At 48.3% G+C, this 23,557-nt stretch overlaps 1 protein-coding gene across 10 annotated transcripts in view; it reads left to right on the top strand.

Annotated features, from left to right (window-relative positions):
• ATXN7L1 (ataxin 7 like 1) overlaps positions 1-23,557 on the top strand; it is a 248,188-nt gene that overhangs the window by 186,100 nt on the left and 38,531 nt on the right. For 9 of the 10 annotated variants that reach the window (XM_029927361.1, XM_029927367.1, XM_029927385.1 and 6 more), the window contains one exon: positions 8,162-8,384. In XM_029927361.1, the coding sequence (XP_029783221.1) occupies positions 8,162-8,384 (223 nt within the window). Of the gene's footprint in view, positions 1-4,561; positions 4,594-5,594; positions 5,715-8,161; positions 8,385-23,557 lie in introns of those variants that run through there. The other variant, XM_029927434.1, reaches the window with a different exon arrangement.

Below are 23,557 nucleotides of genomic sequence, written 5' to 3' on the forward strand. Positions count from 1 at the left end.
TGAGGGGTTCCTTCTCACTCTGCTTTCACGTTGACTCTGGGCACATGGGAACAGCTAGGATGATCAAAGGCCTGATATTTTTTTAATTTAATTTTATTTTAGAGAGAGCACGCACACGAGCAGGGGAAGGGGTGGAGGGAGAGAGAGAGAGAAAATCTCAAGCATGTTCAGTATGGACTGCCATGCAGGGATCCATCCCATGACCCTGGAAGCCAAAATCAAAAGTCAGACACTCAACCAACTAAGTTACCCAGGTGCCCCACAAAGGCCTGGTATTATTAAGGGAATTGGGGCTCCGACTGCTGGCCGAGTCCTACAAAGCAGGAGGGCAATTTGCTTGCCTCGGGCCCTTCAGGCAGCAGCCTGTCTCTTACGGGGGCTTTCCTGCACCACCCAGGGTGCTGAAGTAGTGGCCAGCCCTGGGATCCGGAGAGTGTGTCCCACCCAGAGGGAAACCTCTGGCGCTGACAGTGTCTTATCTTACGTCCACCATCATATCCCAGTGTGTGGCACACAGTTATGTGTCAAGGAAATGCTTTAAATATGAATGAATGAAGTTGACTTGAACACGTTTTACCCCTTCCTACCTTTGTATCTGCACCTGTGTTCTCTCCTTTGCCCTCCCCGGTTAAGGATGTCTTAGTGTTGTTGTAATTGTTATTGTTTGCTTGTTGTATCTTTTTTCTTATGTGGACTTAAACAGCTTTAACAAAACAGTGCCTCTCAAGCCACATCCTTCCCTTTTTTTCTCATGTATCTATCTACATCACCTATTCATATATATGTTCCTTTTTTTGTTTGTTTTTATAAAGTAATGATTTGTGTTTACATATTATTTGTGATATTTGTAATTTCCTTGTGGATTTGGGCATACTATCTCATGTACACCTTTCCTTAGCTAGAGATAACCCTCATTCCTGTCATTTTCAATTGGTTTTATTTTAGATCATTCAGGTCAATTGTGACATTTTTTACTATTGTGAACAACATCACTGAGAAGATCTTTGAACTTTTTGGGGGTGGGGGATTATTTCCTTGAGGTCTACTTTCCAGACTACAACTATCAGATTACCAGATCAAAGGCTGTGAATTCCTTTTTAGTTCTTGTCATTATCACCAGGTTGGTCTCCGGAGAAATGTCATCCCTTGAAAGTAACCCAGTAGTGTGTGTACATGTGCTGATTTCCCCCAAGGTCTATATTTGCTGTGGGTTTTTTCTTCGAGCTAGGTTTGGTGCCGAATAAGGGTTGGGGGCTCATCCCTGAGGGTTGATGGAAATATTTCAGGGCCCTGGAAAGTCCCTGGGACTCCCCACATCGCGCCCAGCAGTGGATGATGCCAGAAAGTTGCACCTTAGTATAAATAACTTTCAAAAGAACAGGTGAGGGGGGGAATGCTTCTAGGCGGGGAGACCAAGAGACTCTCCAAGTTATGCAAATTCAGGGCTGTGTCTTGGGCCGGCTCTGAAACTGGGGAAATGCTTTGTCAGGAATCGCACCGCAGAACCTGTGTTGCTGAAGGTGTACAGGGGAGAGAATTATCTGAGCAGGGTGGCGTGATGGGAAGAGCATTGGCTTGGGCCGGCCAGACCTGGCTATCCTTCCAAATTTCATCATCTCGCTAAGCTTTAATTTCCCCATCTATAACTGGGAGGTGAACAGCATCCACTTTGCAAGGTTGTTGGGTAGATGACATGAACTGGAAAGGATAAAAGGAGCTTGCAAGGTGCCTGACACATAGGCACTCAAGAATGGGCATAGGGTGACCAGATGACTGAGAAACTAATGCAGAGCCTGCAGCTATTTGAGCACCAAGTTGGCACAAGCCACAGGCCCACAGTGGCATTTGTCAAAGTTCTCCAGACAGTGCCTGTTAACCTGGCAGTACATAGTGGGTGAAGAGGGTAAAGACCTAGTATAAGCTAATTGGGGGCAGGCACCCATGCGTTAAGGAGCTCTTCCCCAGCCACTCAGGCCCTTAAGTCTTTTAAAGAGGTAGGTACTGTGGCCTGAGAAGGAGTAGGCACTCCAGAGGAGCTTACAGCACTCCTGGCATAGGAACTGCTTGGCACAGCTCTGCCTGCCACAGTCACTTGACTTTGCTGTGTCTTCATTTCCTCCCCTGCTGAGGAAGGCTGATTCAATATGCCTCTTCTAACCACCATGACACTATATTTAGTGTCTCAGTACAATTGTGGCAAATGAGACCACAAGCTCAGATTCTAGCCCCCATCCCCATGCTTCCACTTAATAGCCTTGTGACTTCAGAGCTTCTCAGACGCAGTCAGCCTCAGTGTCCACAGCTGCGAACTGAGGACCAGCTGCCTCACTGAGTGGCCGCAGGAAAGGACTAGCGCAGTTCCTACGTGGTTTTCCCCATGCCGAGGTCTCTGCTGTGCCCCTCGCCTTCCAGCTCCAGTTTGCTCTTGGAAGAAGGTCCCCTGGAATTCAAGGTTGTCCTTTATGGAAGGCATCCTGACTGCAGATAGAATCCATTGATAAAATAGAGCCCAGCTAATGATTTGCCAAGTACCTGCCCTGGGAGGTGGGGGCTGAGAGTGTGCGTTGTCAAATGAGAAAACCTGCGGCCGCTAGCCTAAGCCCGAGTGAGTCCGAGTGAGTTTATACAGCCGTGGCGGGCCACAGGTGACGCTGGTGCTCTAAGTCTGTTGGGAGGGACTGGTCCCCTAAAAACCATATTGGAAAATTCCCAACAAGTTCTTTCTAAGGCTGGTACAGGGAGCCGCACCAGGCGTTGGTGGCTGGCTCAGCCATTCGTGAGGCATCTGGGCTGACGTTTTCAGTGCAGGATTTTGATGTTGTGAGTATGAAAATATCTCCGTGAATAAGAACGGGGTGGGGGAGGTCCAAATTTTTACTGAAACAGAATTGCCTGCGAACCTGGTGGATTTGGCCAGCGGGGAGAAAGGGAGAGGACACCAGGCTCCCCACACCTACCAGGGATTTTCAGAACGCTGGGAGGCGGTGTCGGCGAGCCCCCGCACACAGCTGTGCGCCCTGGAGCGCACCTGGATGGTTAAGGCACGTGTGGTGAAGCAGGTGGTCCGCTGCGGAGGCCATGGTCTGGACTTCTTGTGGTAGATATGCAAAAAAAGTAAAAGGATTTGGTTTTTCATTTCTTTGGTCCTGGGGTGCCCAACACACCCTGAGGCAGAGGTCACAGGCTGTGGTGTGGGGTTGCTGAATGCAACCTCACAGGTGTCTCTTTTCCTTTCACTAGGGGAGCAGGGGTGCCCTGCTAATGTCCCATACACAGTGGGCATGAGGGCACGGGGTATCCTGAGGGCTCCTCTAGGCTCTCCCCATCCACTGCAGCGTCTTCCAGGATTTCAGGGTGGTAGAGATCAGACCACAGGCTCTGATGTTTTCCAGCTCTGTAACCTTGGGCAACTCGTGTCTCAGTTTTTTCATCTGTAGAATGGAGATATCTCTCTTAGTGTACTATAAGAATTAAATGCTGTAAGGTAAATCAAGAGTTCAGTAGAGTGCCTGGTATATGAGAAGTTCTTAGTAAAGTATTAGTAATGTTGGCAGGAGGATGGAGGGGTGAGACCAGAAGTTGCTGATCCAAGATCAGTCACCAAGGTTTTTCTTGATGTAGCCGACACTTAATTCTCCAGGGGTATTCTAACAGTGATTTTCTGTTTCCACTTTAGCAGGTAAGTGGTACTCATATTAGCATTAGCACAACAGATTGGTTTGGTCTTTCTGTCTGGAAAGAAAATGTGCTGCAAGAGCTATAAACTATTGCAGTCTTTCACTTTGGGAACTATATACCTCAAAGAAATAATCCTAAAACACATTTTAAATAAATTGTTTTTAAAAAAGCCAGACAGTAAGTAGATAGTAAGAGGGTGGCTAAATAATATAGAGCAATGATTGAATATTATCTCACCATTTAAAATGACCAGTATATAGAAATTAGTAATATATAAACAGAATAATGTTTGTTGAAAAAGAATACTCCAAAATATCAGTTAATTACAGTTTTCCTAATACATCTATATACATTAACAAAGAATTAGAAAAATTAGAGAAAAGGCCTCTTTTTCTCTAAAAAACTTTTTCAAGTCTATAAAATTATTTCAGGACACCTAGGTGGTTCAATCGGTTGAGCATCTGACTCTTGTTTTCGGCTCAGGTCATGATCCCAGAGTCATGGGATCAAGCCCTGCATTGGGGCTAAGTGTGGAGCCTGCTTAGGCTTCTTTCTCTTTTCCCCTCTGTCGCTCTCCCCTGCTTACGTGCTTGCTCTCTCTCTCTCAATCTCTTTAACTCAAAAAAAAGTCTATAAAATATTTTAATAGAGAATTAAAAGTACAATGTTCTATAAACTCTTTCTGGGCAGGGCAAATGGAATTAGAAAAATTATAAGGATCTCCCTTAGGCCATCCCTTGACCAAAACAGAAAAAAATAAGTAGGCCCTTAGTAGGTGAGGACTTGTAGCAGAATGATCGTAATATAAATCTGGAACACTTTACCCAGGACATTATACCTGCAATGCATTATCTTTTTACAAGAAACCAAGACACTGTCTGCTCCTGTCACCAGCCCACCAAAAGACAAAACCATGTAAGTTATCTACACACGGGTCTTCACAGAACAGAGAAACACAATGAATAGGAATTGGATCTTTCTGAAAAATCTACTCACTCTCGCTACCCAGGACATCAGTTCTACCCATTTTCAAAAGCTTCGGCTAGTGAAGTGTGAAGCTCGCCTCCTAAGGGACGCTCTGATCACAGTGACCCTAGTTCCCCACTTGAAATTCTCACACAGCCTGTCTCGACTGCACCAGTGGCTGGCGAGCTTGCTCTCGAAGCTCAGGGGACAGAAGTCCCGGTCTCTTTGTGGGATACCTTGAACTAATGATAGATTTACTTCAGTACGAACAATAAGGAACAGTTCAAGTAGGAAATACTGCTTTAATCTGTTTATTACAATACAAAATCACCCATGAAAAAGAGATAAAGGATGAAGGGCTATCTTCAAGTTTTGACGACTATTCTCTCATATACAATTTGTCCTTCCAGCTAGTCGTTTGAGAAAAATTTATGGAACTAAAATATAAAACTAACATAAAAGCGTATTCATTAATTTCATCTTTTCTGTGAGTTTAGCAGTAGAATGTGCTGGCTGGGTCACTAAACAGAATTCTCTGAGGGGGCGATTTTAGAATCACTGGTCTGGCTCATTCATTTTGTTCATAATGGCATCCTTCCTTGCGATTGGTCTTTGTTTATAGTAGTAGTAGTATTCTAAAATTTTAACTCCAGGACAGTTAACATACAGCGTTATGTTAGTTTCAGATACGATCTAGTGATTCAACACTTGTATATACATTGCTCAGTGCTTGCTACACGTGCCCTCCTTGATCCCCATCACCTCTTTCCCCCACTCCCCCACCCCCAGCCTCTGGTAACCATCAGTTTGTTTTCCGTAGTTAAGAGTCTGTTTTTTGGTTTGTCTCCTTTTTTCTTTGCTCATCTGTTTTGTTTCTTAAACTCCACATATGAGTGAAATCATATGGTATTTGTCTCTCTCCATTTACTTGTATTATTTTTAACTCTTAGTTCAGCAAAAACGAAATTTCTCTTCGTTATCAAAGTTTATCTGTCCACCAGAGCTGAGGAATAGTTCTGCACATCCTCTTCCCACTACCCGCTCGGTCAGCTTGAGCAAGTGATAAGCAAGTGAGTAAATGAAGAAAATTCTCAAACAGTAGTGGTAAAATCAAAGTCATATTTTGGTTTTGGAAACTCCTGCCAGAAAAGAGGTTGTTAAGCAAGACACTTCCCAAGGGGAGCGAGAGCTACAGGTTTGAAAGGAGAAGCCTTGGGTCTGGTCTCAGCATTGCCCCAACTAGCTCTGCCCTGCGGGCTCCCAACAGATAACCTCTCCAATCTCACCTTTCAGCAAGGAGGTGGGACTGGGTGACTCAATCCAGTTCTCACCTTCCTTAATTCTAAGTCCTGCGCTTCCTAGTTTCCTGGCTTCAAATCTTGGTCACGGTACACCCTATTTCCTGCCTTCCTGAGAACTGGTTAGGCCCCTGCACACAGCACAGAGGCCCATTCCTCGAGTAGCCATTGGCCCTGACCTTGGCGAGTCACCTCACCCCTCTGGGTCTTCTTTGGCCAGTCAGCCATGAGGAGGGTGGAGACGCCTCGCTGCTTCCTGCCTGTCTCACAGGGGTTGTAAAGGCCAGTACAACTTCACAAAGGTTGAATTCCTCCAAGGAAGGCCCTGCCTGAATAAAATATTTCAATACAGTAGGGCTGTAATTATTGCCCTACTATTCAGGAATCATGAGGGATGAGAAGAGAAGGCGCTGGTGTAAGTATGTCTTGTATTTATGGTAATAGAGAGGAAAGAGACCTTAGAGGCCACCTAGGGACCTACTTCATTTCCAGATAAAGATATGGAAACTGAGAATGTGTAAGTGGTGAAGTCCAGGCCATCAGCTTAATAATGTGGTGTGGTTGGAGGCCGAGCCTAGATCTCTGGCTCGCAGCCCAGGGCGCTCCCACTACAACAGAGAAGACACCCTGGGATTGGCTCTTGGTTTTTAAGCCCTGCAGCCACATGGGACTGGGGACTGAGTATGTATGCAAGGTCAGCTGTGATTCGGTGAAGAAAACTTCCCCAGTACAGTTATTCAGTGTAGGCAACCTGTGAGCCCTGGTCAGGACAAAGGACCCAACAATCAGATGATCCTCAAAAATCCATTCCCCCCCTCAATTCCCACTTCCTCAGAGGACAAGAATTTATCTGCATTGAGACAACCTGGCAGCCATTTGGTTGAGGGAACACAGAGAAACCCCAAAGTCCCGTTCCTGATGGTCAGGTTGGTCTGGCTTTCTTCTCCCAGGTCTTCTCTTAGAATAACTGCTGGAAAGGTCTCAGTAATGAGAAAAAGCTGATACCTAGCTTGGAGATGGAAGGACAATGTGGACTGCCATCTCTGCCTCCTACCTTGTTCATTATCACGTTCAACCCAGATTGCCAGATTTGTGATCTCTTGTTCTTCCCATTGGGACATTTTTTTTTAAGATTTTTATTTTTAAGTAATCTCCACCCAATGTGGGGCTCGAATTTCAACCCTGAGATCAAGGGTCACACGCTCTACCAATCTAGCCAGCCAAGTGCCACCATCAGGACATCTGTTATTATTTAATTTATTTATTCAGCACATGAACGAAACACTCACTGTAGGTAGGGCTCTGTCGTAGACACCAGAAAGCCAGAGGAGACTTAGGGTTTCAGAGCCTTCGTCTTTTGGGGGTCCAGGGTTCTTTCCTGTAATTGTATACAAAGTTTTTGTGCATGTGTAAATGTGCAGTGTTCTTGAGAGGGGGTCTTAAGATCTGTTAACCCATAGCAGTTACGAACTTTATTCCATGCACCTGTTTTCCTGGTCAGCATCCTCATCCTGCCCATTGAGTCGAGATCTCAGGGACTGACTGAGTGAGAACAAGTGAGGATGTCTGTCCAGAGCTCTGAGGTTTGCTGTGGAACCTCAAGAGGGGGTGCCTGTCCACCTAAACCCAGGGGCACATCTGTGACTTCTCCCTCAAGCACTGATGCCCTCCTGCAGGTCCTGGCCCAACAACGGCGGCCCTGGACCTCAGTGAGCCCTGGAGAGGCCACAGTGCCACATGGACAGATGCCGAGCTGCTTCCTGGCACTCAAAGACCCTTTTATTCAGCCCTTCTAGTCCTTCAGACCTTACTGTTCCTGGGGAGGGGGAGGGGAGGGAGAGGGGAGTCAAGTTCAAGAACTTCCTATTTGTTCTCTGGAGAGTCCTGCCCTACTCACTGGCCTCAGGGACCTTGTGGCCTTGGAGTGCTGCCTGGGGGTTGGCTGTGTGGTTATCCCACTGTGTTCTGATGCCAGCTGGTGTCCCCTCCATTTGTGGTTTCACAGAAGGATAGCCTGGTAAACACCTCCTGTGAGAACCTTGGTATATCAGTCTCATGTGCCATTTGATACAGAAATTCAAGAATGAAATCGCTGCTCGTTGAGGAGATAGGAGCAGATGTCAAGACAAATCGTCATCAGGATTGGGGCTTCAGTGGTGCCGACACAGCTAGATTTTTCTGTTTGCCTGTGCTGAGTTCTATTCTTTCTTCCTCTCTAGAGAGAAGACACGGTTCAATGTGTAGACCTTCTCCCTCTCCAGCGTCTCCACCCTCCAATTCCAGGACATCATTAGGACAGGTGAAAACCAAAACCTGTCTCAGCGGCCAGAACCCTGCCAATAGCACCTCAAAGCCATTCAAAACGCCCAAAGACAATCTACTTACCTCCAGCAGCAAACAGCACACAGTCTTTTCTACAAAGGGATCAAGGGACAAAGCATGGTGAGTGTCCGGCGCTGGCAGCCCGCAGCTGTCTGTCCCCTGCTTGTCCGTGTCACCACAGGAAACCGTGTTTACCCTCTCGCTTTGCTCCTGGGCATCCAGTGTGGGAATTGGGGGAATGAGGAGGAAACGGGATGGAAAAGCAGAATGATGGGGTGAGAGACATAAAGCCCAAAAGGGAACCCAGGACCTAATAGCTCCATAATGCCTGACAGGGGACACTTTGCTGTCTCTGAGAGCTGAGCCAAGTTGGATCTCAGGAAAGGGAAATAATCCTCAATTATGCGGTCATCTCTCAGTTTTCCACCCCAGTGAAGAGAAGCTTTGAGGTAAAGCATCAGAAGCTCAGACATTTGGCCAGCGGGGAGTGAAGCCGGGGCCAGCCCCTCAGCCATGGGAGGCAGGCCCCCCAGTGAGCCTCCCTGCCTCAAACAGCCAGGCATCCGTTCCAGAGGCACAGGTAAATTGGGAGCTGACCACTGGAAGAAAAGAGGAAATCCAAAGAAAATGTCACCCCTTTGAGGGAGTGGGAGACAGCTAGCTGCAGGGGACTGTGAAGCATCAGATGCTTGGGGTTCATTTTTTTTTTAAATCTCAGTCTTAACCCAAGAGTCAGAAAAGGTTACCCATGGGGTAGACAGCTAGGCGACCAAACTGGAAAGAGGACAGGAAACAGAAGGCAAATATCTTCAAATGCTGACAGCCTCCACTCGGAACACGTAGGACAGGCTTATGACAGATCCTCTAGCCTTCTCGTTCGGGCATCGTGAAAGCAGACAGGGGTTAAGTGTGGAGCCTGCCTCATTTATATATTTAAAGAGAAAAGGTGTTTTGCTAATTAATGACGGTTCATTACACTTAAGTTCATCCCTAGTAAAGCTGTGGACTGCCATCATCCATCAATTTAATTTGTCACTGCTCTCTGGAAATGATGATGCCTTTGTAAAGCGCTCATGATGCCAGATCAATAAAAAGAGCCTCTTGCAATAGAGTGGAAAGCTTTAGACACGGGTGTCGAGGAGGGGAGTTACTTGTCATACAGGGGGGCCACACGGGCAAGCTTTGGTCTCTTGGATTGTTAGGGACATAGCAGGTTTAGGAGGATCCAGCCAGAGAGTGACGGTGGGTGGCCTCTGGCCCTGCTCACGAAGAGTGTGAGTCTGTCTTTTATCAGTGACTTCTCCGAGTGCCTGCAAGCTTGTTTGCAGAGGCAGCGCCAGGTGTCTCGATGGAAACACAAACTCCGGGACCCTCTGCCTATGTACAGATCTCAGCTGGGTGGCTTTGGGGAGGTTGCTCCATCTGGTGTGCCTCAGTGTTCCACATCTGTAAAATGGAGCTAATAATAGCTCTATGCTGTGGCATCGCTGTGAGGATGAAGAGAGCTAAAAAGCAGCAAGCGCAATGTCTGGCACAGAGCACACATTCGATAAATATGTGCCGATAATATCATTGTTGCATGCGCCAAAGGACAAAGCTCCTGTAACTGGTGCTAGAGGCTGAGACATGTAACCTCTCTGAAACACTAGAGAAATGAAGTTGAAAAAGGAAAAGGATAAAGTCATTATTTCAGAGTCCTGAAAGGAGGGACCGAGAAACCAGATGAGGAGAGCCGGACAAGAGGCTCGTGAGGAATAAGCCAGAAGGAGAATCAGGGGTCACAGAAGATCATAGCAGGGACACCACAGATGTCAGATGACACACGTGGTCTGGGCCGGGTGAGACACAGCACCAGGCATTCTCGCGGGGGGCTAGCCTTCGGGGAGACACCAGGGCTAGATCAGGGTCCAGGCTCCTGGGGAGCCAACTCCACACGTGTTCATTAAGGCCTGCTACAGAGCAGAAGGTGGTTCTGAAAGAGTGAAAAAATTACCCAGGGTTCAAAGAAGAGCAACCACAAGTATCGCAAGAAGGGAAATCCTTCTTACGAAAAGAAAGAGGGGCTCAAAAAACCAGAACGCTTGCCTGTGTGGTCCAGAGAAAGCGAACAGGTGATTTGCCCACCTTCTCGTAGGCTGACAAAGCATGTGCCAGGAGGCTGACTGCAGCCGCATCCTCCTTTTGCACCTCCAGCCAGCCGGGTGCTGTCCCCCTGCCCTCCATCACCAAGGGTGTGTATCGGGAAGGCAGGCAGACTTATTGGAGACGTGGGAGGGCTTCTCCAGAGAGCAGTATAGAAGAGCCAGCACTGAGCCCTGGGCAAGAAAAGCCAGTTCAAGCCCGGGCTCCACCATGAGTTTTCTGTGTGACCTTGAACAAGTCACTTCACTTCTCCGAGTCTCATTTTCAAGCCTGAATATTTGGTGATTCTAAGTCACGGTCCTCTCAAAATTTCTCAGAGGTTCCTTATTACCTACTAGATTAGGAGACCCCCAGCCCAACATAAGAGACCCTCTACAAACTGGCTCCCAAACCCCTAAACCAATCATCCAGTACCGTCCCATTATCTCAGCTGGCCCACTGTGTCTTCCTCTGGTACCTTTGCCTAGAACATCCATCCACCTGTCTGCACTCAAGTTAACATTTAATGAGCACCTACTATAATACTGTGTGCCAATTCCATAACAAGGCCTGAGGATAGGTCGGATCCCCCGATGGCATCTCTGTGCAGGATAGAAAAAGGCCTGGAGACAGCCCTGTCCCAGAGTGCACAATTGGCTAATGGTCTTTGTCGCCTACTCACTCCCTCAACCAGACATCCTAGTGCAGTGCACAACCTGTACAACCACACACTGAAGCCTTGGGGATGCAAGATTAAATAAGACACAGGCTCTCTTAGGGAGTCTGTAAAAAGAGACATACGCTAACAGAGTACAGTGTGATAAGAGCCAAGATACTGGTAGCACAAAAAATGGGCACCTACCTCAGCCTGAGAACTCAGACAAGGTTTTTCTGAAGGGGTCACACGTGAGCTGAATTTGAAGGATAAGTAGGAATAATATGGACAAAGAAAATTGGATTCAAATGGCAAATGTTATATATATTTTAGCACAATATTTTTTAACATTTTTGTGAGTGTGGGAAGAGGGTCCCAGGCAGAGGGAATAGAATGTGCAGAGACGTATTTGCGTGTGGGGTGAGACGGGCAGGGCCGTATTATGAAGTTCCACTCGGTGTGCTAAGTGCAGGGGTTTGGAGCCCATCCTGAAAGCCCCACGGAGCTGGCAAAGGAGCAGCGGTGAGCTGCAGTAGATCACCTCACCCCAAGTATAAAGGACGGCTTGTGGGGCACCTGGGTAGCTCAGCTGGTTAAGCATCCAACTTCGATTCAGGTCGTGATCTCGTGGTTCATGAGCAGCCTGGAGCCTGCTTCAGATTCTGTGTCTCCTGCTCTTTCTCTGCACTTCCCCTACTCATGCTCTCTCAAAAATAAATAAACGTTAAAAAAAAAAAAAGGATGGCTTGAGGAACCACTCAGGAAACAGTGAGGGTGTTTTTGCATAACCCAGGTGAGCTGTGGTGATGTCCTGTATCCAGGCAGCGGCAGGCACATGCAGAAGAAGCCAGCGGGGAGAAGTACGGGGGGGAAATCGCAGTGAGACTCTGGTGTTGGTTGCACACCGGGCTTGCAGTACAAGAGAAGGCTGGTCCAGGCCTGAACAACTGGATGTTGACCAGTCCTGCTGCTTTCTCGGGAGGAGAATAGAAAGGGCCAGAGTTCAGGGCGGGGAGGAGAGGACGGATTAAGCTGGGAAGTCACTGGAGCATGAAGTCTAGGCACACCTCCAACATACTGCACGTCCGCGTCCTGCCACGATGAAGTGAAGATCAACATAAAGCAAGTCACGTGAACTTTTTGGTTTCCCAATACATATAAAAGTTATGTACACACTACACTGTAGTCCATGAAGTGTGCAATAGCATCGTGTCTAAAGAAAACAATGTATACACCTTCATTTAAAAATACTTAATTGCTATAAAATGCACTAACCATCATCAGAGCAGTCTTTTTTTTTTTTAATCTGAGCTTTCAGTGAGGATTTCAGTGCTCTCTCTTTCTCTCAAAAATAAATAAACATTAAAAAATTTTAAATAAGCAATAATCATATTTTGGAAGGAATCTTTTCTGAGTAGTAGGTCTCAACAGTGGGCTCCAAGGACTCAGAAAAAAAACTATGTTGTAAACAGATGTGCTGTCATCCAGGTTTTGTTGTATTGGTTAGAGAGTAATCACACTACAGATAGTAGTGATTAGTGTGATTCTTCAGGACCCTAGGATGTTCGGAATCATAAATGAGCATTAGCTTTAACCTACAGTCACCAGCTGCCTTAACAGGAGAATCAGCCAGTCCTTCGAAGCTGTAAAGCAGGACATTGACTTCTTCTCTCTAGCTATGAAAGTCCCAGATGGCGGCATCTGCCAGGAGAAGGCTGTTTGCAAACCTGTTGTTTAGTGTAGCCACCTTCGTTAATGATCTCAGATCTTCTAGGCAGTCACTCCTGCTTCTACACCTGCACCTTCTGCTCTACCCTGCACTTTTATGTTATGGAGACATCTTCTTTCCTTAAACCTCATGAACCAACCTCTGCTAGCTTCAGACTTTTCCTTCTGTAGCTTCCTCACTTCTCTCAGCCCTCATAGAATTGAACAGAGTTGGGCCTTGCTCTGGGTTAGGCTTGGCTTAAAGGAATGTCTTGGCTGGTTTTAGCTTCTTTCCAGACCACTCAGACTTTCTCCTTATCAGCAATAAGGCTGTTTTGCTTTCTCATCATTCATGTGTTTTAATTTCCTTCAAGAACTTTTCCTTTGCATTCACAACTTGGCTAACTATTTGGTGCAAGAGGCCTAGCTTTTGGCCTGTCTTGGTTTTTAATAGGCCCTCCTCACTAAGCTTAATCATTTCTAGCCTTTGGTTTAAAGTGGAAGATGTGTGATTTTTCTTTTCCTTGAACACGTACAGACTGTTGTAGGGTTACTCACTGGCCTCATTTCAATATTGGGTTTTTTTTTTTAAGTTTATTTATTTATTTTTGAGAGAGTGTGAGAGCATGCAGGAGGAGCAGAGAGAGAGAGGGAGAGAAAGAGAGAATCCCAAACAGGCTCCACACTGTCAGCACAGAGCCCGATACCGGGCCCGAACTCTCGAAGCGTGAGATCATGACCTGAGCTGAAACCAAGAGTCAGTAGCACCTCCAAACAATCATTACAATAGCGACATCAAAGATCACTGACAACAAATATAATAATAATGACGAGTTTGAAGTATTGGAAGAATTACCAAAATGTGACACCAAGGCATGAAGCAGACACATGCCGTTGGAAACATGGTGCAGAGGGACTTGCTCACCACAGCATTGCCACACATCCTCAATTTGTAAAAACAAAACAAAACAAACCACAGTTTGTGCAAAATGCAGCAAAGCAAAATGCAGTAAAACCAGGCATGCCCGTATCCGAGAAACGTCCCTGCTGAGATGTTCGGTTGGTGGCATTGCGTGTTTGGACCCACAGGTCAGGAGAGAGGTATGAGCTGGGAAGGGAGCTTTGCCAGTCAGCAGTGTGGACACAGGTTTTGAGACCGTGGGTACAGATGGAGCCTCCAAGGGAAGGTACGGGGCTTGAGAGAGGCAGGGGCCGAAGGCAGGGCTGAGGAGAGTGGGGGTACGGGAAGGAGGGCCCCAAGGAGGCCGGGACTGCGTGCAAAGTCGAGATTCTTTCCACAGCATCCTGGCCCTCTTTCCTGGTCCAGATTCCCCACTGCCCTCACTGCGCATCCCACTGGCCACCTTCCTCTGCCTGCCGCTCACACATTCCCTCCTTGCAGGCCTCTCCCTTTTAATTCCCATGACCCTTCATTTTTACATTTCCCGTGACTCTATCCATGGTCTGCCACAGGTGAGACCTCCTGTCATTCCTTCTGCTCGGTAGTAATTGTGGAGTGTCCTGCACGGTGGGGCCTCACACTCTGCAAACATGGTCCCCTTGTCAGTAAATATTTGTCGAATTGAGTGAAATTGATCTGACCGTTGAAAGGGATTGTAAGATTTCTATTCTTGGGGACAGTTAACCTTTTATCTACAAGTGTCTAGGCTGGTGCCATCCAATGGAAATATAACGTGTGACATGTGTAGAATTGTAAATTTTCTAGCAGCCATATTGGAAAAAAGGAAAGGAAATCATTTTTAATAATATATTTAATTTAACCTAATATATCCACTAACATAATTTCAACATAAAATCAGTGAGATAATTTTCCCTTTTTTTCCTAATATATCCACAATCTTGTAATTTCAACATAAAATCAGTGAGATAGTTTTGAGGGTTTTTCCCAATATACCCATTATCTTATAATTTTAACATATAATCAGTGAGAAATTTTTGTGTTTTTTCCTTATATATCCACTATCTTATAATTTCAACATATAATCAGTGAGATAATTTTCATTTTTTTTTTCCCATCAAGTCTTCAAAACTCTGTGTATTTTTATACCTACAGCACCTGTCAATTTGGACACCAAATTTTCATCAGAAATATTTCATCAGTTTTTAGATTTCATAAACAACTAGAGATCATAAAATGAATTTGCACACCCAGGTTTTTTCAGACACACTTAAACATTTTTTTAATGTTTATTTATCTTAGAGAGAGAGAGAGAGAGAGAGAGAGAGAGAGAGCGCGAGCACCCATACAAGTGGGGAAGAGCCAGAGAGAGGGAGACAGAGGATCTGAAGCGGGCTCTGTGTTGACAGTGTAGTGTCCGACATGAGGCTCAAACCCATGAGATCATGACCTGAGCTGAAGTCAGATACTTAACCAAGTGAGTCATCCAGGAGATTCTAAACATTTTCTAATAACTGAATCAAGTTATTCAAATTACATAAAATTTAAAATTCAGTTCTTCAGCCACTTTTTTAAATGCTCACTGGCCACAAATGGCTAGTGGCTGCTGTATCAGATAGCACCGATCTGGACACCCAAGCCAGGTGACCTCGGTGGGCCCCTCTGGTTCTGTGGTTCACGGTTGTGTGAATGTGGCTCCTGGCGTCTCCAGGATGTCACACTCCCCGCTGGAGCTGTTGGATTCCAGGGTGGAAGGAACGTTTGTTCCTCTCCCACAGTAGCCTGCGGGTGTGAGGTGGGAGCCGGCCTGGAGGACCTAGTCGGGCTGTGCAGAGAATTCCCTGCCCCAAAGAAGCTCTAAAAGTCTGGAAAGCATAAGCCTTGGGTGCAGGTTGTGGACCACGGCCTTCAGATTAGACTTCACATTAGGTTAGGGGTGCCCTTTTCCAAGTAGCTCAAATTCCCATGTACAGCAATAATAACACCACTCCTGAGTTCAGGCTGACCTCCTGGCATCTCACACAAGGTTAAATGGCCTGTAGGTTTGTTGTTTGCTCCCTTCTGTGGCTGAGGAGGTTAAAAAATAACTCCGCATCAGAAGAAAGGGAGACACAGGGCATCCCTGTGCTACCAGATCTGTCCCGTGCAGCACCCCCAGCCCACCTGGCCCCCGGTCAGAGCCCCTCTCACCAGGTCACGGTCCTGCAGGGGACAGGGGCCAGAGAACACCCTGCTCATGGTCTTGCCATCCGGGTGTCCATGGAGCCCATAAAGGTGGGGGCGGAGGGGGTAGAGCAAGATGATTCTGTCCCCAGGTAGAAGTCAAAAGGGATTCATGGCTGTTCAGCCCTTTTGGGCTAAAATGAACATTTTAGCCTTTACTTCTCAGTTCCTGCTCAGCCAGGGGACGAGCCCCGCATACAGACTAAGTCAACCAATCTGACTTTCCCCCCTGCTGTCACTTTGGCCACCCTAGTCCAGGAAGGGAGCCGTAGGGAACTCGGACCTGCAAACCCGTTGACGTGGGCAGGAGCAGGGAGGAGGCTTTCCTCCCTCATGGCTTGTTGCCTTCTCTTTGGGCCTTATCAACCCACACGTGTGTTCTGAATGCTAAATACGCTCAGCTATTAAAAATGCAGGAGATGAGTCTGCTGCTCCAGAAGGAAAATGAGCCAGAGCAAAAGAAAAATCAGCAGGCTCCCTGGCCTCCTGCGTGTGCCCAACAGTGAGGTGGGGGACAGGGGCCCTCTCCTTCCTCAGGCAGGGCCCCTCTGGATGCCTAGAATGAGGGCTATGTCCCCCAGGAGCAGTGGAGATTTGGGATGTAGGAGTGGTGTGGAAGCCTTTCCCAGCGCTCTACACAGAGAGCAAAGAGCTGGGAGGCCCTGGCCAAGTGCCTTGGGAGAAACGAGGCTGGCTTATCGGTTCTTGCATGGTGTTGGCATGAAGTGGGGGCAAGAGACAGAGGGAGACACAGAATCCGAAGCAGGTTCCAGGCTCCAAGCTGTGAGCACAGAGCCCAATGCAGGGCTCGAACTCGGGAATTGTGAGACCATGACCTGAGCTGAAGTCAGATGCTTAACCGACTGAGCCACCCAGATGCCCCTTCCCAGACTTTTATGCTTCTTCCTCTAAGTTTCCATAAGTACTCAAGCTACCGCTATAAAAGCTACCATCATCTATCATACTCATTTGCATCTTTATCCTCCCCTACCTCCTTCTGGATCTTCAGCTCCCTGGCCTCCCATGGTGTAGCATGGAATCCAGTGTCCCGGCAAATATTGGCCAGGTGAATGAATGATGACTGAATGAATGAAGGAGCCTGTGAAGTAGAACTGCTCCTTTCCCCCTCCTCATTCGATTTTCCTGATGCTAAGGGAAACGACAGATATAAATAGCTATCTTTTGAGTTCTAAGTGAGAAATCAGACCACCAGGCTCCCATCATGGAAATATTGTCCCAGTCACAATTATGAAGGTCGAGAAGGGAGAAGTATGGTCCCGGATGATAGAAAAGAAAAACCTTTGTGCTCTGGCAAGAAGGGGAAGGTGTTTTCCCTTAAATTAAGGCAGAGGCAAGTTCAGTGCATCCTTGTACCATGGCCTCTGCCTATGTTTGCACCCATGCCCCAGGATGCACTTGACTGCAAGGAAAACCCTACTCAGAAGGAAACCGAGGAGTCGGTATAGCATCCCACAGAAGTCCCTCTCTGGACCCCACTGACAAATCCAGCTTCTCACACAAGACATGAGGAGGGACTTCTGAAGTTGGTTTTTACCCCAACTGGTGCAAGTTTGGGTGTTCAGTGTGGGGCAAAGGGTGAGGGGGGAAAGGCAGGTGGAGGAAGGGAAGTTGATGGAGGTTACTGTGATGAGCCCCAGAGGGAGGGAGTGGAAAGGGCAGCTCATGAGAGGATGGGAGGAACAGACCAGAATTTTCAAGCATCCAGAAGGACCATGTCCCTTCCAGGACAGGGAGACATAGGAACTGAAACATCTGAGTGCTGCAGGCTCGCTGGGTTTCCAGATGATCAAGATAAGCACAATGGACAGCTCCTTGTGTAGCAACTCAGCTGACCTTGTCAAGTCCCAAAAGTGCTCAGAAGTAGGGACTAGAGTCTAGGGAAGGGAAATAACAGGCTAGGACAGCTCGGGAAGGAAACAAATGACACGATGGAGAAAGGGAGGGGGAACCGCAAAGATCAGTAGCCACAGTCCTCTGTGCTTGCACTGCACGTGGTACTCATTAGATGCCTCCAGAGAGAGCCTCGCGTCTGCTCGGTGATGAGATGAGGAAGCAGACCCACACTGATGAAGAGAACGGCCCTGAGATTACAGCTGGGCGATGGCAGAGATGCTACTCTACCCCGGGACTCCTCACTGCTAGTGCCAACATCAAGGGCATTGTCCTGAGAGCTGCCTGAAGTCAAGCCCCATTGCTGCCCTTCACTTTGCCGAATGAATGCCCTTGGTCAACCTCTCTCAACCCCAGGTTCCTCATCTGTATACTGGGGCTGAAGGTTAGGGACGATCTTCTAAAGCCTCCTGGCCAGCAGTGGCAGGTGCCCAGTGTATGAGTGTCAAGAGACGATGAGAGGAGTAGTGGGGGGAGGGGGATGGACAAGCTCCCCTCCCACCTTTGTCATCACTCTGGCACGTCCACCAGGAAGGGAGACAGCTGCGGGCTGGTCCTTACCTACAGCATTTGTTGCAGCAGAGCGCTGGTTGGGTTTTATCATGTTATGTGACTTAACCTTCACTGAGAACATTAATTCATTCATCGACCATTCGCTGAGCCCTTCCTAAGTGCCAAAGAATGAATATGTCACTGGGATAACTCCAGAGCGACGTGGATGCTTGGTCAAGGTCCTTGTCCTCAGGTAGCTCATGTTCTGGTCAGGCCACATTAACATAGAACTGAGACCTTGCCATTTGACATGATAAATGTGGCACAAACACCTAGGAAAGAACAGCTAGCCCTGAGAGAGAAGAGGACATTTCATCCGGATCTGGGTAGACTGGGGAGTGTTCACCCCGGTGAGAGGGGGGGACACACACCCACAGAAGGACCTGCCCAGCCCACATAAAGGCCTGGAGCCGGGCCGACAATTGGGTGTTCAAGAAGCGGTAAGAGCCCCAGGAGGCTGTGGGGAAGGTCCCCAGGGTGGGTCTGTGGGGAGGCTGGGCTGTGAGGGTGGACTCCGAGCAGCAGGGAGCCCGCCAAGCCTTTGGAACAGCAGACCCACCGCACGGTCAGATTTGGACAGGTGCCGAGTGGAGGCTGAGAGCAGACTGGGATAGATAGACTGGTGGTAGCGATTTTCATCAAGGTTCAGGCGAGCAAGGATGACCAGGCGGGTAGACCTGGGAGGGACCGAATGTCAGGGAAGACCCGGGGTCTCTGAGTGGATGGTGATGTTGTGAACTGTAAGAGGTTTTTGTTTTTGTTTTTGTTTTAAATACAAAGTATTTAGTTTGGGACAATTTCCTGAGTCTGCTGTAGGTCCAAGTCAAGTCTCTAACTCCCGATGGTTTCAACACAGTGTGCTCAGTGTTCTGGATGGAGGTGTCTGAGGCACAGGGCTGCCTGCCCAGGATTCCTGTGTGGAGAAGGAAAGAGCAGAGTGGGTGACACCCTGGCCCTCTGGCCACGTGAGGAAAGATGCTCCCAGGGGCTCTTCGTCTGTGAAGGAAGGTGGGGAGCAGAGGTGGGGCACCCCCAGGTAGCCAGGGATGCTGTACCATTTCCTTAGCCCCAGTACGCTCAGAACAAGCTTCCTGAAAGCAAAAGCCGAGAACCTGAGCTCAGGGCTTGGCTCCTGGCCTCCCCTGGCAGGGGGGTGGAGGATGTTCTGCGAGGTGTACTCTCCCTCCCCCTCCTCCCCCACTCCCCAGTTGGTGTTGGCTCCTGGGCCTGAAAGAGACAGTAAAAGCCTTGGCTGTGCTGGCTCTGGAAGGCGGGGGACAGGATGGGCTGACGGCAGCCTGCAGCTCCAGGAGCAACAGCCAATGACCTCTGGTGGCTACGGAGGGGAGCGCTCCCGCTTAATGCTCCGGAGTCTGCCCTGGGCCAGGGCGTCTTGGGGCTCCGTTCCGCTCTGCACCAGCTCTCCCTCCAGGATCCACTTGCTTCCTGGTCTCTGACGTCTCAAGTCCTGCCCTCAGAGGCTCTGAGACCATTTATGCATTGATGTGAATTTCACTTAGTATTCGTGTTAATTGACACCTCTAGTTCTCAGAGCAGGTGCAGTTGGTCTGGCCTAGGGTTGGTCTCAAACTCCTCCTGGACGCATCGCCCAAGGCAGCAGCACCGCAGGCACGCTGGTCCAAGTGCACTCCAGAGACAGCCTGTCCTGCACGACCCACCCTACTGTGCCGGGACTCAGTTCTTCCTTCTTTATCTTCCTGTCCTCCAGCTTGCTGATTTTTTCCCACAGTCTTAGGGCATTAGGACTCCCCAGGAATGTCATTTAGTGCCTGTTGATCTCCCAGTGGGTTTGGGGACCACCTTCTGAGCTCCATGCCTTGCAAAGCCCTGATTAACCAAAGAGCTGGAGAGACTAACAGAGGCTGGTGCTGGGGCCTCCTGCCTCCAGGAAACCTGGAGCAGCTGAGAACCCTAGCAGTCACTGTTCCTGCAGAATGTGCTCTCCAGCTGGGAGCTCTAACTGCGTGTCCAGGCTTGGGCCGTTCCTACAAGGTCAGGGATTGAGAAGCAGGGGGGAGGGGAAGACTTCTACCTGGTGCTGTTTTTCTTCTTCACTGCACTCCCCCAAAAGTGGTCCTCCATTGGGTGAATATAGTGAATATGGAAGGCCACCAGCCCCTTCTTCCTCCCGCTTTCTGTAGCCCTCCCTCCATTGTGGGACCAGAAGGACAAAGGGGACACAAGTTTCTGATGAATCCCACCCCAGACAACTCCCAGAAGACTCTGGGCCAGTAGGGAGAGGGGATGGCACAATCCTCTCTCTCCTTTTCATTTTAGCTCCAAGTTATTGAAGGCCAACTCGGTTCCCAGCCCTCTGCTAAGCACTTCATTTGTATGGTCTCATGTAATCACTTCAAATCTTTGTCATGATCTTCATTTTACTGATAGGGAAACTGAGGCCCAGAGTGGTAAGGTCCTGAAATAAGATAGGGAGGGCAACCCCATATGCCTGTATGAGTCTGTCCCCTCCCCCACCCCCCACCCTTACCCAAAAAAAGCAAGGAGAAACTGAAGCTAGCACACTTCCACTTTCCAGGTCAGCCACCCTCTTCTAACTCTCACGTAAATTCTTACGGGCTCACCGAGGCCCCGACCTCGGGAAGTCAGATGGCTTTCCTACCATAATGCAACTGGCAGGATTCACATCTAGGTCTGTCTGATTTGAAGCCTATATTCCTAACCATTATCCTAAACTGTCTTGTAGCACCCTGCAGAGCAATGACAAGGCACAGAGCCTCCATCCAACACTCTGTGTTCCCATGGATCTTGTTTTACTTGCTCCTGGCCACTGTTACAATTCATCCAAGTCCCCATGTTCGCCTCTCCCCCACTACTAACGGGCTTAAGGGAATCTTTCTTCTCAGCAGCCAACCGCCTCTTCTCCCAGGTGATGGAGATCTTGGCCCATCACCCAAGTCACTGATGGAGATGCTCTAACCTTCCTGACTGGCGACAGGCTCCTGTGAGCTCTGCTGGGTACCACTCCAGGCTGGCAAGAGACCCTGCTAACCGATCTATTTTCCTCTGCTGCCAGGGCCTCTCACCCCCAATAGCTGTGTGGTCTGACCACATTTTCCCAGTTTACGGAGGGTGGGTTATATGGGAGCAAATCCAAAACTGTGCAAAGGCCAGGAGAGATTATACACAGTACTTTCTTTCTGACCACTAGACCGGACCCTCAGCCACAAGATATTAGATTAATCTGGCAGGGTTTTTTTTTTAATTCACCGTGCTCTGTGGTTGATTACCCTGTTTTCTGTTTGCATAAGGTGTTTACAAATTGGCTTTCTGAAAGTTTTTTCCAATCTGTTTTTCCAGATTAGAAAAAAAAACAAACCATTGATTCATTCATTGCGATTTACATAGTACCTCCTCTACCCATTGTACCATGGTAGGACTTTGTAGCCCTGTTATTTAGGCTGACTCCTAGCAATTGCCTAGCCCTCAGCCTTTAAGAATGCCCCAAGTATTTTCTCAACTTCAAGAATTTAAACTTGATGTAAATAATGTCCTGATAGCTGCTCCCAAAATGCATCCAACTGAGCCAAATTGAATTCTTTCTCTGAGGATCTTTTCAAATAGAGTAAATCCCCTTTTATTTGGGATGACTTAAATACTACCCCTGCTTAGAAGTCAGGAGGTGGGGTGAGGTGGCCCGTTCAAGGATCTGCCAGTGACTCAGAGATCCTCAAAATTCTGCCAGGCCAGTAGCACAGACACATGGGCCTTTGTCGAAAGCATTGGGAGGAAGGAATCAGACAGCTGAGAACTCTCATCAGACACATAACCCACAGCACAAATACCATATGTCTTCAGGCTCTTGCCTGTCAAATCCATCTCTACCCTGCGCTGGTAAGTGAAGCAGGGCTGGCAACGATTTCTGCAGGCCTCCAGATTTTCTGAACCGTTCTTTTAAGGCTTATCTGTTGACGATGAAAGAATAAATCATGATCCGCAGGACCGTGTGGCTGGCAGGAGAGGAGCTGGCCCGGAGAGACACGGGTGGCCCTTGAAACAGCCCCGTGAGATTCTTCCAACCTCTCTCTTCTGCAGACATCACTGGGCAGGAATCCACTTGGTGCCGGGAGGGCCATTTTTCTTAAAACCAGAGCACCCTCCTGGGTCCCAAATGATAAATTCAAGCAGGCACTCAGGAAGAAGACATGGAAGCCAAAGCAGCAGAAAAGAACCAAGGTAGACATCTCCCCCCGCATAGCGAGGAGGGTGAGAGAGGACTTCCCAGGATCCCTTACCAGGACCAGAGACAGAGGTACAGAGATAACAAGGGGATGACTACTCCTAGTATATTAGACACAGCAGGAGAACAAGCCGCAGCCCTGGGCTCCCTGGAGGCGAACAAAACAGGCATTATGAAAGCAACAGGGACAGAGCTGGGTGTTCGCCTTTCCCTTTCAAACTCTGCTCCTCCAAGAAAGGACAATAGCGAGGTAATAAATGCAACTAATTGTGGGACTCCGGGATGTGTGTGTGTGAGTTGCATCCCGTAAGACAGAAAGGGAAGGAACTTGAAACTTGAAGGGCTTTGGTTTTCCCTGGGGGGGGGGGGGGGGGGGGGGGGATAACTGCCAGGCTTGCTTATCGCCTAAGCAAACAGAGTAATAAACTGCTTAGTCATCTGGGTGTTTCCAACTACCCACCCCTCCCAATCCTCGACCCCACGTGGAAGTGTTTGAGTTAGTGAGATTCCATGCAGGGGAGATGGCCACACTGAGAAAGCAGGATCAGAATCTTCTGGCTTCTTTCCAATGGAAAATATTAAACCTGTTATTCAGGGTCCACTGCCCAGGGCGGGGTACTGTACTGGCCAGCAGTGATGGTAGGGGGAGTGGGGACACTGAGAAAGGGCACAATGGGAGAAAGCAAGAGGCAGTCGTGAGATGATGTTTTCCAGACAGCCGCGCCCGCATGCCCTGGATTGTAGACACATGCAGGGATGTGTGTGTAAGTGAAGCAGGGGCCAGGGCTCTCAGCTGAAATGAGATGGAATCTCTGGGATTGGTTTTCCAAATGGGGTGGCACTCTCTTCCTCCTTTGTTCATTAGTTTAGGATCTGAGAGCTGTTGCCAACAGTAGTGACTAAATATTCCAGTGGGCTGATGGCTGACGTTTATCCTGGGGAATCAGGTTGGCAAGGGCAAAGAGGAAGGCTTTTCACCTCTCTCT

This window comes from Suricata suricatta, chromosome 2 (genome assembly GCF_006229205.1).
Source record: "Suricata suricatta isolate VVHF042 chromosome 2, meerkat_22Aug2017_6uvM2_HiC, whole genome shotgun sequence".
Lineage (NCBI taxonomy): Eukaryota > Metazoa > Chordata > Mammalia > Carnivora > Herpestidae > Suricata > Suricata suricatta.